The 16482-nt window shown below is 46.7% G+C and overlaps 1 protein-coding gene and 1 pseudogene across 1 annotated transcript in view; one reads left to right on the top strand and one right to left on the bottom strand.

Annotated features, from left to right (window-relative positions):
• ATG4C (autophagy related 4C cysteine peptidase) overlaps positions 1-11824 on the bottom strand; it is a 31726-nt gene extending 19902 nt beyond the window's left edge. The window contains exons 1-7 of the mRNA XM_083157674.1: positions 11672-11824; positions 7712-7841; positions 5528-5611; positions 4196-4432; positions 3795-4113; positions 2208-2278; positions 1231-1352 (exon numbers count right to left, since the gene is read on the bottom strand). Of these exons, the coding sequence (XP_083013800.1) occupies positions 1231-1352; positions 2208-2278; positions 3795-4113; positions 4196-4432; positions 5528-5611; positions 7712-7841; positions 11672-11674 (966 nt within the window). The 5' untranslated portion in view covers positions 11675-11824. The remainder of the gene's footprint in view (positions 1-1230; positions 1353-2207; positions 2279-3794; positions 4114-4195; positions 4433-5527; positions 5612-7711; positions 7842-11671) is intronic.
• A 608-nt stretch (positions 11825-12432) lies between these two features.
• LOC146029982 (U2 spliceosomal RNA) lies at positions 12433-12569 on the top strand (annotated as a pseudogene).
• The last annotated feature ends 3913 nt before the right edge of the window (positions 12570-16482 follow it).

Raw genomic sequence — 16482 nt, 5'->3', positions numbered from 1 at the left:
CCTGCCACACTATGCGTTATGCGTCGGCTCTGGCGACAAATTGACGTAATGACGGACAGATGTCCACAATCCACGGGCATTTACTCGGACACCCCCCTTTCACCGATCGTTTTGCTTGACCGCAAATTGCTAGGCGTGATTCAATGTCCCGCCTGGCGATTTGCAGTCAGGCAAAATTAAAAAAGGCCAGGGTCATGATTGTCGGGACGTACCGACAATCGTCACCCAGGATTAAACACCCCCCCCATCCCTAAACCTGCGTAATTGGATAAGAGAAAATAACAGCATGGATACAAAAAGATCCCTATATTATATTATGTGTTTTCCGCTTCCAGATAGGACAAGATATAAACACATCATCATTTCTTGCCGTATCTCAGGAGAAACTGGGCTGATCATAAATCCATTGCGGACCCCTCTCTATATATGACATTATTACTGTAAAATCCTGCCCATAGTCTTAGTCACTGAATGTGATCAATACACTGAAGATGGAGCCATAAAATATATTTACTACCGTCACATATATGAATAGAGAGCATAATAAAGGTGTTTTACTCCCATTAAACATTTCTGATAATCTGGCTCAGGAATTACAGGAAATGAACAGCAGCAGATAAACCAACCACGGCATTCATTTATATGAGGGGCTTTGAGTTACGAAGTTGGATCCATCAATAACTGAATGACTTCTACTTTAGTACATAGGTCTGCCGTGTATTTAATATCCTGCGGCAAAAGCCACAATCGGGGAGGGGCTTCTGTAAGAGGCAGGTGGTGACCGAGGGCGCGGCAGACACAAACGCACTGTAAGTTGGTGACATCAACCACCACGTCTGGACTGGTGATGTCACAGCAGGTGAATTAACTGCATTACCAGCAATTTTATGCTAGCACTTATCCCTTAGAACACACTCCTAAAAATGTGGGAGGAACATCATGTGCCTGTAATACTTTACTTGTCAACGTAAAGCTGGCCACACAAGAGCAACGCTGGCTACGAGGGTGACTTCTCCACTGGCTGCGACCTTGCAGATTGTTTCCGACCCACAGGCTCCGATGCGATACGCACAGAACCACGCATTGCATCGGACCCGCTGTCGGACACATACAAATCGTCAAATTGCATGTATTTCGCCTAGCGTATGGGCACCTTTACACTGAACAGCGTGCTTGGCCTTCACAAGTAATCTGAACATTTCAACAAACTTTATTGTCCACTTAACCCACCTTCACAAACTCAAAATAGTCTGTGTTGGTCCTTTCTCCTCCAAGTCTCACAGGAACCAGGATGAGAACAGATTTTTCACAGTCGGAGACATTCTGCCGGTCGTAGACATCTTTACTGTAAACTATACAGATTAGGAATAAAAATAAGAAGAAATGTAAATTCCACCGGACAAATATTAAACTTAAAACCACTACAATGCCAATCAATGTAGGATGTATCACGGTGTAAGGACAATATAGAAATAATCAGTGCCCCTCTGTAATCTACCATTACCCAATTCTGTGCCGAACTGACATTTAAAACAGAATGGTATCAGCAGTCCGGCGGTTGCGCCTCACAGAATAGTCCGTTCCTCTACTCTAGGCTATGCTAAAACTGTTCCCCAAAAGTAAGCCCGGATCAGGATTAGAACATTTTGGCTTTAATGTTGGGAACAGAGATTTAGTGATCATTCTAGCACCCTGCACCTTTCAAAACCTATGTAGTTCCCCTTTCATTTCCGGGGTGTCGCGCTAAGCTCCGGTGCTTCTAGCACAGTCTGGTCTGTAGCTCAATGGTGAGATACAGAGCAGGCTGTGCAAGAAGCACCAAAACCGAAAGTAACACCTCAGGCAGGAAAGCGGAACTGGCCTCTTGGGGAAAACCTAAAACCGGAACTATTTTTTTATGCTCTCTTTGTTTATACCATCGATGGTTCTCGCCCATCAGTGGCTAAACTAGTCTATATTGGCCATAAACCATCGATGATTTTAAGTTATCGATGGCCATCCCTACTACAGGCTAGAACAGGGCTGGGCAACACCGGCCCTCCAGATGTTAATGAACTACACATCAGGATGCTTTGCATTAGTTTTGCTATGTGGCCATGCTGAAACTGATGCAAGGCATGCTGGGATGTGTAGTTCATCAACATCTGGAGGGCCGGTGTTGCCCAGCCCTGGGCTAGAAGGAATATTTGTTCATTTCTGTTACTTACTTGTGCAGTCCTGAGCAACGTAAATAGAAATCCCTTGCATCTCTGGGTCCTCGGATTCCTCAATCGCTTTCCTAGAAATAGACAGTTTTAGCTTTAGTTATATTATATATCACACAAGAAGCCACAAATACCAACACGAAGCAGCACAATTAAATAAAAATGTGGACTACACCTGCCTCATTCACCAACACCCCTCCCCGACCTGCATATACTGTATATACCTTCCTAACTAATAGACTTCTTTCCAGATCAGACCCTCCCGATTCCCAGGGCTGGTAACTCCTTGCGGTTTCTTCCATCCATCTCCCCTTATCTTAAAGGCCAGCTCAATCTGACCTTCTGTGGGTGCAGGGTTTTATACATTCATTAAGGCTGCAATCTTATTTTTTGGCTTCAATCAATGGGTTCAATTAGTACTCCTGACATCCAACGCAACAAAAACACAAGGCAACAAACCAGTGGCGTCACTAGGCAGGTGCGGGGGGTGCGGCCCGCACTGGGTGTCACCAGTTAGTGGTTAGTGCTACAGGTTAGGTATCAAAGTCCCCCGAATCGTATTGCGCATGCGCGCATACGTAAGCGGCGGGGGGCGTGGCCGCCCCCAGCAGATTCCCTATGGAGGGGAGGAGAGCGCATCACACGTCTCTCCTTCCTCTCCCTCCCCTCCCTCAGCAGCAGCAGCGCGCGGTGGGAGACGGCAGCAGCAGCGCGCGGTGGGAGGCAGCAGCGGCTGGAGGGGGAGAGACTACCAGGACTCAGAGACTACTTGAGCAGGCCAGCCGGCCAGCCCTGCACGGTGAGTTGTGCAGTGCTGCCGCTGGCACTGTTGGGGGAATACCTGGGCACTGTGGGGGGGAATACCTGGTTCTTTGTGGGCATGTGTGGCACTGTGGGGCATATGTGTTTCTGGCACTGTATGGGCATATCTGGAACTGTGGGGGCATATGTGTATTTGGCACTACGGGGGCATATGTGTATCTGGCACTGTGGGGGCATCGTGTAATTAGCATTGCGGTGTAGGGCGTAATGTGTAACTGGCATCACGTGTGCGGCATTATGTGTAATTGGCATTACGTCATGTGTAATGGGTATAGTTCGCTAAAATGTGCAATCTGCAGGTACACAATACAATCATGGTACAGACCACGCCCTCAATTTTTCACAAGCATCCACTCCTTGTCTTCCTGAAAGTTGGTGGGGGGGGGGGGGGGGGGGGGGGAAGAGGTGACACCAACCCTAGTGATGCCACTGCAACAAACCACTTGCTAGTGTTCCCTATAGCCTCCAATACTTCTACAGGAAACAAGACAACAGCCAACTACAAGGAATGAAATGCATTGCTCCTCCCCTTTCTTATATAAGCCCCGCCTCTAATGGATCTCTTTTATGGGCACTAACCTACCTGGGGACAGAAATGCCCCTGATTTACCCAACTCATCAGCAGATTCTTCATGTGGGGGAGATTAAGAAAAAATAAAAGTGTGGTCTTCTAGTTGGACAGTTTATTCTGCTAGATATTGTTTGATGTGTATACACCCATTACAATATATATGATACAATTCCAGTTATGGGCTAAAGGAAGCCTACCTCAAGAGGTGGGACACCACTGCTGGGCCATACCAATCACCAGCAACCTTGCCGGAGCTTCTCCCATGCTTGATCAGCTGATGGATGCCAAGGGCGGCCAGGGGGTGGTCGGAGAACCAGCTGATTATTTTCCGGTGGTAGAACTCATTTTGGCTTTTTACGCCATTGTTTGTGGCTGTGAACACGTTGTTAGATGCAGTGGCATCATTATGGCCTTCAATGTACGATGCTTCAAAGGGAGCAAGTTTCCTGGCACTGTTCACCAGCCAGAAATCTGCCTCTGGCTGATAGATGTCCAGGGCGTTCGGCCACAACCAATCTGTAAGTACAGACGATCATGTAAGGAAGCAGAAGGGAGACACGGTAGACGGACGCAGAACAGGGCAGCCGACTCAACCAACCTCTTCCTATGAAGTGAACCAGAAGCCCCTGGGCCAGCAACATCTGCCCAGTCCTCAAGGTGCAGCCCCAGCCGCAGTCGGTTGTCCATGTTGAACCCTCTAACTGGGGGAACTCTTCCCTGTATGTAAGCCATATTCTGGAGATAAAATCTTTCCGGAAATCATTTACCGATCCAAAGGTATCTTCATTCGTCACCGACCCGGAATCTGAGCTGTCAGGGGACAACTCGCTCGACTCTAAAAACCGAAGAATTATAGAGTACATTAATAGGTAATGCCGGAACCTTGTCACAGACATGTCACCATAAGGGCCTCATGGGTAAGTGGATTCCGAACTAAAATGATAGGTTCCTTTTTCCCAGAAGCGATACTACGCCTCCCCAGCTAGTAGGAGGCGGGCGTCTTCCCCAACGCAGTCTATTCCAGAAGCTTCCGGATTTATCTCCCTAAATCTGGTAACAGTCCCAACCTTAAAGCCCTCCTTCCCTTGCTCTAGAAAGGGAAGCAGGCACGGCTGTGGCACCAGCCTCAGCTTGGTCCAGGACACGGAAGAGGAGGATCCACCAAGTAAGAACCCTATAAAATGGTCTTTGGACAGTAGGGTGCAAGGAAATTGGGATCTTATAAATTCTGAGGCCCCTCAATCTTCCAGATTTGAAAGAATAGAAAATACTGAAAAACAAATGAATAACGGTGTCTGGTGTCTGGCGACTACCGTAAGATAAATATTAGGGGTCCAGAACAGAGATTTCAGAGCTGTAGACTTGCTGCTGTCAGGATTTTACCAAGCAAGAATCAAGACCATTGACTTGGGGGTATGGAACATTGGATAGACAGCAACTAGGTCGAAAAGCATTAAGTCAACATGACTGAAGGTCGACATGGATTAGTTCGACAGGGTTATTATGTCAACATAGGGAAGGTCAACAGTCAAAAGGTGGACATGGGGATTTTCACTTATTTTAGTCCCGAATTTCGACACAGTTGACATGTGCACTGAAACGCAGCACCGCGTCCCCTTGATTCGCTCGCCCTGCTTATGAAATCCCACCTGTCAGCTCAAAAAAAAGGTGAAAAAACCCCATGTCGACCTTAGGCTTGTGTCAAACTAATGACTCTGTCGAACCTAACCCATGTCGACCTTCCTGCATGTCGTCCTAGTGACCATATCCCTGACTCGGTTAGTAACACCTCTGTGCAATAATCTAAGTTGGCATTATACGCAGCACATATAAATGTAAGATTACACAAATGACGGCTCTAATCCTCAATACTAGACGGATGGAACATATGTACCGGCTGCGGGAATTATCGCCCTCTCCTCACACTCACCTTCATATTTGAAGTGGTAGCATTTGCCGAGCAAAAAAACTGGAGAATTTCGTCTAAAATAGGTTTTTGTTTTCAGTACCCAGCCTAAGAAATAAGACAGAAAACACACAAACAATAGCTAAAGTTATAGATATAAACAGGGTTACAGTAATAATAAACCAAACATTTGCCGAAACACCATAAGGTGGGGGCGGCAGGATTCCCAAATCTGGCAAACTTTGCCCTAGTGTGACCTTAACGGGTATCAGAACATTAGCAAGAACAATCAGTATTTACTATAGGTACAAGGGGCAATACAGGATCACCAGCCTTTAAAACACTTTGGGGGATATTTACTAAGATGGGACTTCTATTTCACATGTGATCCAATCAGATACTGGAAGGGCCAACCCATGTGAAATAGATCCCCCATATTTAATAAGACTTAGACCAAGATAAAGTGGAGCAATAAAGTGCCAGACAATCAGCCCCTAACTGCTACAACACAAGCCATTTTGTGGGGAAATGACAGTTGGGAGCCCAGTGGTTGGAACTTTATCTCTCTCCAAGGCTAGTAAATAGGCCCTTTTACAACTGGTAACTTTGGGCCTGATTCCCAAAGGCCAAAACCTACATTTGCCAGTATGTGTCAACTGGTGTTTATGGGAAGAGGACAAGTGGAGTGGTTGCCCATAGCAACCAATCAGATTCAAGCTACTGTTTACCTAGTACTTTCTACAAAATGATAACTGGGATCTGGTTGCTATGGCCAACACCACGTCCTCTCTAGATGGATTTATAAAGCGCTAGTGGTCAGTGACACCAACAGCGTATGCTTACAATGGACCAATCGTATTTCAGCTTGCTGCCACAGGCATTGCACAGCGCCGGTACATCACAGCACGCGGCACTGCCCCCATCAGAACTATTACAAAGACACACTAAAAACCAGACAACGGCGTTTGGGACTCCCAGAACCTCATGTAAAGGTCACAATAATAAATTGAAGGCATCCACTAGCTTTACAGCATTTAAATAGAAGATTACGTATTAAAGAATTTTGTATCAAGCCCTGGAGAGTGATAAAGTATAAAGAGGCACAGTACCTATCAGACCCTGTCTTTTCTTTTCTTAAGCACAGCACCGTACCCTCCAACATGGCCCATTTCATTAGGTACAAAATGCTCTGTTCCTGGACTTCCCTGTCACTGGGAAGTCCAAGAACAGTAGCAGATGTGAGGCTGCAGCACAGACCAATATTCAAAAAGGGGGGGGTCACATCAACTGCCACTCTAAATATCAGTTGACCCCCCTCTTTGAATTTTGGTCTGTGCTGGAGTCTATCCACTGTGCATATCGCATGCGCAGAGTGCAAACATCAGTCCCAGGTGCGAATACGCCGGGGACCGAAAAGACTAGCATCAGGCACATCGTACCAACCAGCTTCTAAAGCTGGGTACATACTATACGATATCATTAGCAAACAACAACTCCCAGATTAACGATCTAACACTAAAACACTGAGCGATATCGTTAAGAATGCCAGATGCAGTAAGCTTCAAAAGTGATAAAATGGAGAGTGATAAACCACCAACCAATCAGCTCCTACCTGCCATGTCACAGACTGTGTTTAAAAAATGTCAGGCAGTAGCTGATGAGTGATCAACAGCCAGCCAATCAGCTCCTGCCTGACATTTTTCAAACACAGTCTGTGACATGTCAGGCAGGAGCTGATTGGTTGGTGGTTTATCACTCTCCATTTTATCACTTTTGAAGCTTACTGCATCTGGCCTACAATGAGAAGATTTGTATAGCTCACTGGACAGATTTTAGCTAAAGGCCCCACACGCTGGTCCGATATGGGCCAATTCACCTGATTCCGACAGATCGAGCTTAGAAACCGGGTGAATTTGGACAAATTAGATGTGTTTGACATCCCATACGGTCCGATTTGCATCAGACGGGAGTCGGAGCTCGGACCTGCTGCACTTGGACCCCCTCTCGGTGCCAGGAAATGCGGTCGCATGCAATACATTGCATGTCAAAGGAACGTTTGCAGTGCGTCGCATGTGATCCTGTAGCCAGGTATCGGACATGCTGTAGAAGATCTACCAAGATCTAAGTGCGCCACTACCCCTGCTAGCACGCTCCCATTAGACATGGAACTGTACACGGATCAGGTTGTACAAGAGGAAACCCGCTTACTATATTTCATATTATGCCATGCAGATAAAAACCTAGATTTCAGTTTATCCACATCATCTGCGCCGCCGCTTTCCATATTCGCCGCTGGAAAATAAACCCATCCCTCGCCGCGCCTGGAATAGGCAAACACCTAGAAAGAAGAAATACAAGTTAGGGTGGGCGATGATAAATACTTTAAGCTACACAAGTCGTATATATTGGCACCTTGGTAAATATATGCTGCACTGCAGGTGGGGCAGATGTAACAGCTGCAGAGAGAGAGTTAGATGTGTGTGAGTTATTTTGTTTCTGTGCAGGGTAAATACTGGCTGCATTATTTTTACACCGCAATTTAGATGTCAGTTTTAACACACCCCACCCAAATCTAACTCTCTCTGCCGCTGTTACATCTGCCCCACCTGCAGTGCACATGGTTTGCCCATTTTGAGAACAAATTTGTACTGTGATCAAGTCTAAATTAGGCCCTTTATCTCTATGTAAGTCTTGGAGAGAGATAAAGTGGACATACTCCTTTATCTCTCTCCAAGTCTTGCAACATGCTCCCCATAGTCTTTAATAGTTGCTTCAACATTGGTGGTCATGAGTTTTTTCATTTTTAAGTGTCCATGCCGATACTTAAGCACCTGGACCCCCAATTAGTCCCCCACGTCCCCTCGCATGACTCAGCAAGCTTCAGGACAGTTCCCAGTCATAGAAAATTTGTGAAAAATCCATTTATGTGTCCACTTTTGCCATGTTGACCTGTGGCTTGTTGTCGACCTTTTGTCTATATCAAATGATCGTCCAAATAAATAATAAAAATCATGCTGAACAGGACGATTATCTGTCCAAAGATCGGCAGAAGGGCGACGTCTTTAAATGATTCGTCTGCAGGAATGTCGGACATCCTGCAACATGGACAAATGCCGCGTCACCTGATCAGACGGCTGATGTAATGGTAACCGGCACTTGTCGCTGCCCGCACCCTCTTAGATTATCTGATTGAGCAGCCGGAAATGGGCTGATCGGCCCCAGATTGTGAACTACAATTATAGAAAGACAAATGCGACACAAGATCAGGCAGATACCAAACATCCAACCTCCGGCCAATGGTAACCAACCCCTGAAACTCTTATGGGTACATTTACTAAGATGGGGGAGTACTATTGAAGATAGGATGTTGCCCATAGCAACCAGGTTCTTATTATTTATTTAGCACAATCTAGAACAGGCAAGCCCAAACTATGGCCCTCCAGCTGTTTTTAAACTACAAGTCCCATCATGCCTTGCCACAGTTTTGCTATTAGAGAATGCTAAAAGAGGCAAGGCATGCTGGGATGTGTAGTTTCACAACAGCTGGAGGGCCACAGTTTGGACATGCCTGCTCTAAAGGATATAATTTCCCATTAAAAGAACAAAATAAATAATGACAGAACACACAGATGACGTCGGTACGTGGACTCGTAGAGTGATAAATTTTTTAAAAAAAAACAGGAACCAACGGTCAGTGTACAAATCCCAGGCAATACAGGGAGGCCTATGATCAGCACAGAGTACATTACTGGCAGTATGTACCTTTCTGCAAGGAGCAAATGAGAGAGATCCTCAGCCGCAGAGAAGTACAGCAGCGCAGAGTAACAATTTACCGCTCATATTGAGTTATGGTCTGCGACAGTCCATAAATATAAACACTACACAACAGGAGGGATATAGTCCAAATAAAATCAAGTGGAGCCAGAAAAGAAAAAATACATTAAATATCTCAGGCATACAAGGAGAGACCTTCAGCGTCACGCTAACTGGGGCTTACAGTACGGGGTGATTTCAGGGCATTGTCTACGCGATCTGACTTTATTTGACTAGATCGCTTAGAAAACGCCCCCATATCGCTCCATAGCGATAGCGATGTGCGGCCCCGCTTTCGCCCGATAAAAATCCAGCATACCTACCCCTTTTAAACCAAGATAAAAAGCCAGGTCAGCGTTGGTGTAAAAGGGGACAACCCAGGTCCAGTTACACTGGAATCCTACCCAGGTCCTGACCAGGGTGGAACACTGGTTGGAACTGGGTGGTGGGCAGTGTAAATGGTCCCAACCCAGTTTGGGACATACGGGTAGTGTTGAAAGGATACCAGAAGCGCAGGCCGCCTTTCCGTAAGTCAGCGCCATGCGTTCCACAGTGCGCAGGGAAAGAGTTTGGGTGGAGCAGATGGGAGATGCTGCACTTTTTAACCACTATGTGCGCTTGAGCACTGAGCACAACTTTTTAAATCAATATTTTACAAAATAAACGGTACTGGTTTAGTTTCACGGAGCCTGATATATCGGATGCAATATCGGCCGATATATCGATGCGATTTTTTTACCTGTTCATAACCCCACTATCCATTACGCATGTAGTTGATCTTATATAGTGTGGCGAGCACAGTAATCCGCGTCCGCTCGCCACGCTTCGGGCTCGGTGGCTTGCCACACTATATAAAATCAACTCCATGCGTAGTGGATAGTGAGTGGGGTTATGAACAAGTAAAAACATTGCATCGGATCGCATCGGGAATACGCATCCGATATATCAGCCGCCGTGAAACTTAACAAGTACCAAATAAACAAACCAACATTTTTCAATGCTAACTTGTCATGTCTTTTAATTTTTATTTTAAATCATCGAGGGAAGGTTGGATGGCAGTTTATCAGTCCTAAAATTTAAATTTTTAATGTCATCCATAGGGAAAAGCAGGGCTGACCCAGGTTCAGTGTAAACGGTGCAGACCCGGGTCCAACCTGGGTCACAGTGCTGTATAGAGTATGAAGCTGGGTCCAACCCTGAAAACTCCAGTGTTTAAAGACCAGGGATTGTGTTGTAAAAGGGTAAATCTAGCGGGAGCGCCAGTCAGGGCCAGTGTTCTCGCCGGAGAACACTGGCCTGACAGATCGCTCAGCACAGATTGCTGACCCATCGCTGCACAGCGCTGTGTGTGAAGCAATCTAACATCGCTCAGATTTGTCAAAAAGTGATAGTCTTATCACTCGTAAGAATTATAAATGGCGCACCAGCCAATAATCATGACAGGATCTGATTGGCTGGAGGCCCATTTATCATACGTAACGAGTGATAACAGGAATATTACTTGTTGATAAATCTGCCTCATAATACTTTGTGGCAGCAACATACCCAGAGGGTCCGGGGGAGAATGGTTCTGGGGGAACATTGTGCTGGATAAGATTGCGATTTAGAGTCACGGCTGCAGGGAGGAACGAGGGGTTAACCCTCGAAAATGGGCGTTTTCAGGGATTAAGCCGCAAACATTCAATGATATCATATTCGGGAGAGATCCATTCCGCAAGGAACATTTTCAGTGCAGCTTTTAATAGAATTTTAGATCAGTTGCTTATACAGTAATTAAGAATATGGAATAACAGACAAACAAACAGCAAAGACTGTGCCTACAACCTAATGAACGAAGAGACAACAACTATTAATTAATTCCCTAACTTGTCATACTGGTGTTATACTGGTTATACATAAATTGACTACAACTCAGATTTTAGAACATCAACTCAAACTGAAAACAACAGCAGGTACCCGGCTGTCTGATTGCTATAACAGAGAATCATGTAGATTCCCACCACCCCAACAGAGACCCAGACTCAGCCCTAACTCAGTAGCTAATAAGTAGAATTAAAATTGTCTCCCCCAGGACTACATTTCCCCTGATGCACACACATGACAGTCAATGGCAGAGCATGACGGGAAATGTAGTTCACTAACAACTAGAAGGGAGGCAAGTGCCCCCTTAAGTTATACAGAGCCCCCACTTCGCTGCTGGGACATGCAGAGACGGTATATGCAGGCTATGTGGCCCTGCACCGAGCTGATAACAGAGAGTAATGCCGAGAGGTCATTGCACAGCAGTTGATAGAAGATAGAGACACCCCGCCACCCCCTGCCCGTGCATTACACCCCCCGGCCTCCACCTATTACCATGCAGGGTCCAGTCGTCGGTGAGAGCCAGCTGCAGGACCCAGGTGATGTCTCACAAGACCTGCCGGATGTTGTCAGCCGCCGGCCGTCACACTGGGAAGCTCTCTGGGAGGAGGGAGGCTGCAGCGGCTGCTCTTTATCCAACCGCCACCAGAGGGCGCTGCTGACTAGTAGCTGGTTACATGGATACGTTGTATCTTTTGTCATCAAGAAGATGCACCCAGTACTTTGTCTCATTCTAATTGGGGGATCTGCCCCATTGTGAGCTAAATAACAGCATAGTGGAGTCTGTGAAATGTAGGAGACCTCCATGCGATTTTAAAAATATTTTTTAAAATAAATTATTTAATACAGTCTGAATTTCTATTAATATGTTCTGAATATTATTTTCACACAGGATGTACTAATGTGAAACTGCGGAATCCCCCCCCCCCCCCCACCCCCACAAAAAAAAAAAAAAAAAACAGACATTGGACGCATTTGCCACATTACTAAGCACCCTATCACGGGGCTTTGCTGCAGTGGGTGATATCAGCCTTTTAAAAAAATATGCATTCTCTCTCTCTCTCTCTCTCTCTCTCTCTCTCTCTCTCTCTCTCTCTCTCTCTCTATATCTAGACCAGGCATGTCCAAACTATGGCCCTCCAGCTGATATGAAACTACAAGTCTCATCATGCCTTGCCACAGTTTTGCTATTATGGAATGCTAAAACTGTGGCAAGGCATGCTGGGATGTGTAGTTTCACAACAGCTGGAGGACTGCGATCTATTACGGCCTTTTGGCTAAGATCAAGTGTAGTATCTGTTCTTATCAGTGGGTATGGACTGGCCTCTGGCAGAGAATAGAGAAAGGCTGGACTGAGTAGCTGCTCTTATGGGCGGAGGGTGTGGGACCCCTCTTTTTTGCCTGGGAGTGGTGAAAAGTCTGGCTGAGTACATTCACCTCTGCCAGTGGTAGGAGGTGTTGTTTCCGTAAACCCACTGGTGAGAGGGGGGGAGAAACACTGGGCCTAGTAGTTTGGCTCTCTTGACGGGGTTCGTAGCCCCCGAAGGATGAGACAGCGAAAGGCTCTGTCTAGTATCCATTCCCAGGGAGCGGAGAAAGGCTCGGACTGAGTAGATGGCTCCTGTTCCAGAGGTTCGTAGCCTCTGATGGGGAGACCGCGAAAGGCCCAGCTTAGTACCTTAACCTTGGGATCGGAGAAACACTGAGACTGAGTACATTGCTCTTCCGAGGGGGCCGCAATCCCTAAGGGAGTCTTTCGAAAAGCCCAGTGGAGTACCCATTCCCATGCCAGGGGCTGGAAAGTGCCCTACGATGGGAACAGAGAAACACTTGGTCGGACGCTGATCGGTCGGCTGCCTGGAGTCCGAGGCTGCACTGTGCCCCCAGGGAAACTCGGGGTTGCCGAACCTGCACGGGTGATCCCAAAAATCACCTTGCACAAGTATGGCACTTGTACTGCGCACTTCCCCTCTAGGTTAGGCTGCACGTCCTTACCTCGTCCTTTTGGATGGAGTAGGACAATTTTTCACAGTCCTCTTTATTATTTATTTCTCTTCCTTCTCACATTCGTGCACTTTTCAAGTTTTCTGTTTTCTGTAGTTTGTCACGTTTTTTGGGGTTGTGTGGTTGACCCTTATGGGCCTACCATAACCTCTTTTGATCCTCCTATCCTGCCTCCGTTCCCCTCCGTTCCTACTTATCCTATTGTTTTTCGTTCGTCCACCCACCTATTTTTAGTATGTTAACTCTTATGAGTAGGGTCCTCCTTCCTCACGTACTCACCCTACCTCTTTACCTAACCTGTGCTCCTGTCCTGTTCTTCCCTTCCTCTACTTCATCTTCAGTCTCCTCGACAATTTCCACACCTACTTCTGAACTGATGCTGATTTTAGTTCTACCAGCTATACCCCTATTCATACTGTATTTTTCAACACACCCGGTACCTTACCTTGTAATATGTTTTCTATGTACGGCGCTGCGGACACTTTGCGGCGTCTTATAAATAAACATACTACTACCATTCCCCAATGTGCCGAAGCTCTCGCTTTTTGGGGAGAGCTTCGGTCCCCTCAAGGACGACCCCGAGCCACAAGGCGGAGGGAAGTCTAATGCGGGTCTCTCCAAACCTTCGGGTGCGGAGGACCCACCGTCCTGACCCTTCTGGGGGTTGAGGGAATAGGGTCTCTCTGAGCTTCGGCGAAGAGGACCCAACGATCCATTTTTTCCCCTCTTCGGCCTTATGGTTGAGAGGGGTTAGGGGAAAAATGGGGCCCTTCTCCTTTGGGAGAGGGTCCATTCAATCGCACGACCCCTATGCACGTGTTTAGGCGCAGCACTGGTGGTGGGAGCACACCTCGGGCTCCCTGTGTTTCTTCAAACTCATCTATTTCCAGCCAGTGAAACTACATCTTAAATTTGGGTGGGGTGTGTTGAAACTAAAATCTAAATTGCAGTGTAAAAATAAAGCAGCCAGTATTTACCCTGCACAGAAACAAAATAACTCACACAAATCGAACTCTCTCTCTACATGTTACATCTTCCCCAGATGTAACATGCTTGATTACTCACCTATCATCTATACCCGCATCTCTTCTTACTCGCTTCCCTACATCTCAGCTGTATTGTGTACTAAGAATGTGCTGCTATTCGTTCATTGTGCTCTGTTTTAGTTCTGTTGCTGTTATTATTTCTGTGTACCCTGTATTGTTCTAATGTGTGTTATACCGTATGTACTGCCCTGCGTACCCCCTGTGACACCTTATAAATAAATTGTAATAATAATAATAATCCTTGGATGATTTAAGCCCTTCGATGCTGCACATTGCCATGTCTTTAATTTAAAAATAAAAGTTATAATAGGCATTATCATAGGATTCATTATTGTATTTTCTTATAAATAGTCTTTGAAATTACTCCAAAAAATCTAAAAGCATTTTAAAATAGCATCATATTGGGACAGGTTCTCCCAAGGATTAGATATAAGCCATAAAAATCACGGTGGGCGTTAAAATGAAAATCCCAGAATCTGGTCTCTTTCTTTTGATGTTTAGTCTGTTGTACTACAGCAATCCCATCATGCACCTACTGAGTCATTAGCATAATGTATGCATGGAATACCGTAAACTGTCTAATAAATCAGCATTGGTTTGTTGAAGCATATTCCTCATCTATAGTTAAATCCTGGCTGGTTACTTTTACTGGGTCAATCCCAAAAACTGCAATGAATTCGCCCCTGTGTGTAAGAGCCTCATTCCAAGATGTACTTATACACAATATATACGCACACCGCCATTGTTTGCACAGAAGCAGATCCGGCGATGTAGTTCAGTGCCCCAAACGCCGAAGCACGATTAACCTGTTACTGGCATTGGTGGGCGGCCACAGGCACGTTACAGAAAATGGGGGAGCGTTGGCGCTGTTTGGATGCTTGGGGAGGAGGTGGCCATTTTTGTGAGGGCTCAGTGAAGGAAGCAGGCGTAAACAGCAATCCCCTGAAGTTCCTGGACCATTATATTAAAAATATGGTACAAGGGGCATTACTGTGTGGGGCATAACATGGTGTAAGGGGCACAAATCCCGCCCCGTGCAAGTCGGCGAGGGAATTAAGTATGGAACGCTATTCGCTGGAAATCCATGCACAGTTCCCTCACCATCCAATGATTTCCCCAGTCTGTGCAAATGTTAAGGAGCCCACACACGCACCGTTGCCGGCGGTGCGATGCTGTACAATGGGGTGCGTGCTCCCGCGGCACCTCATCGCACAGTACAAAAGTATGTGCTGCACATACTTTTTGTACTAGCTTTTTCTAGCACAGCATCGCATCGCATGCACGTCGTATGCACAAGGCATACGATGCGATGCTATGTGTGCTAGTTAAGCCCACAACGCACGCTGGGATCGGTGTGTGTGTGGGCTCCATTACTCTGCACCGTTCACAACTGTGTAACAGAATCAGGCTGATCGAGGTCAGAGCTGATGTCACAGACCCTCCCTGAAAACTCCTGCGTTCTTCTGGACACTCCCAGAAAGCGACCGGTTACCACCCCCGAACGTGGCTTCCTGTCAGTCAAATTGCAGGGAGGGGGGAAGGGGGGGTATTTGCAAGTAAATCCATACACTGCATCTGCCACTTTTTGGCATTAGACATGCGCCCTGCAATCCGTACGCATTTGCAGTCATTCGATAATCGATAGGATTGCAAATTCGCACAACAGCGATCGACTCTGAATAACCGCCTGGGTGTCAAATTGGCTATAAACAAATTGTGTGCAAGGGCTGATGTTTGCCGCGTCGGGGGTCACTACCCCAAAAAAAACCTAAATCCCCGTGACAAGTACGACATATTTTGTGCACGACTGAACCGCCGCTGTTTTATTATCATCAATTTATTTTTATGCATTTATTATTCACTGTTGCATCAAACTCTACAATGGTGGAAGCTCAGGCTTCAAGTTCCTCTGCCCAGCCCTCCCGGGGAAGCAGCCCAGCAGCAGCACCCCAGCTGCAGCAGCAGCAGCAGCACCAGACAGAGCTGGCTGGGCACAGAGCCCTAGAGACAGTGATGGCAAACGGGCCACGCCCCCTCCACGCCGGACCACGCCCCTTCTCCCGGGCGCTCGGCTCGCTGCTGGTCGGGTCTCCTGCTGCGTTGGGGGATGTATCGCAAGCAGCCTGCACAACGAGAGCCGCACAGAAGAGGGGGCAGGAAGTGACCCGGCACAGCAGCCTCCATTTCCCAGCATTCCCTGCGCCCTTTGTAAACAATCCAGCTTGCGCCCTGCTGCTGCAGCAATTGTGCTCTGAA

Source organism: Crinia signifera, chromosome 8 (assembly GCF_055691185.1).
Source record: "Crinia signifera chromosome 8, ASM5569118v1, whole genome shotgun sequence".
In the NCBI taxonomy this organism is placed as follows: Eukaryota; Metazoa; Chordata; class Amphibia; order Anura; family Myobatrachidae; genus Crinia; species Crinia signifera.
The sequence above is the reverse complement of the archived record's forward strand: the minus strand, read 5'-3'. Positions and strand labels throughout refer to the sequence as shown.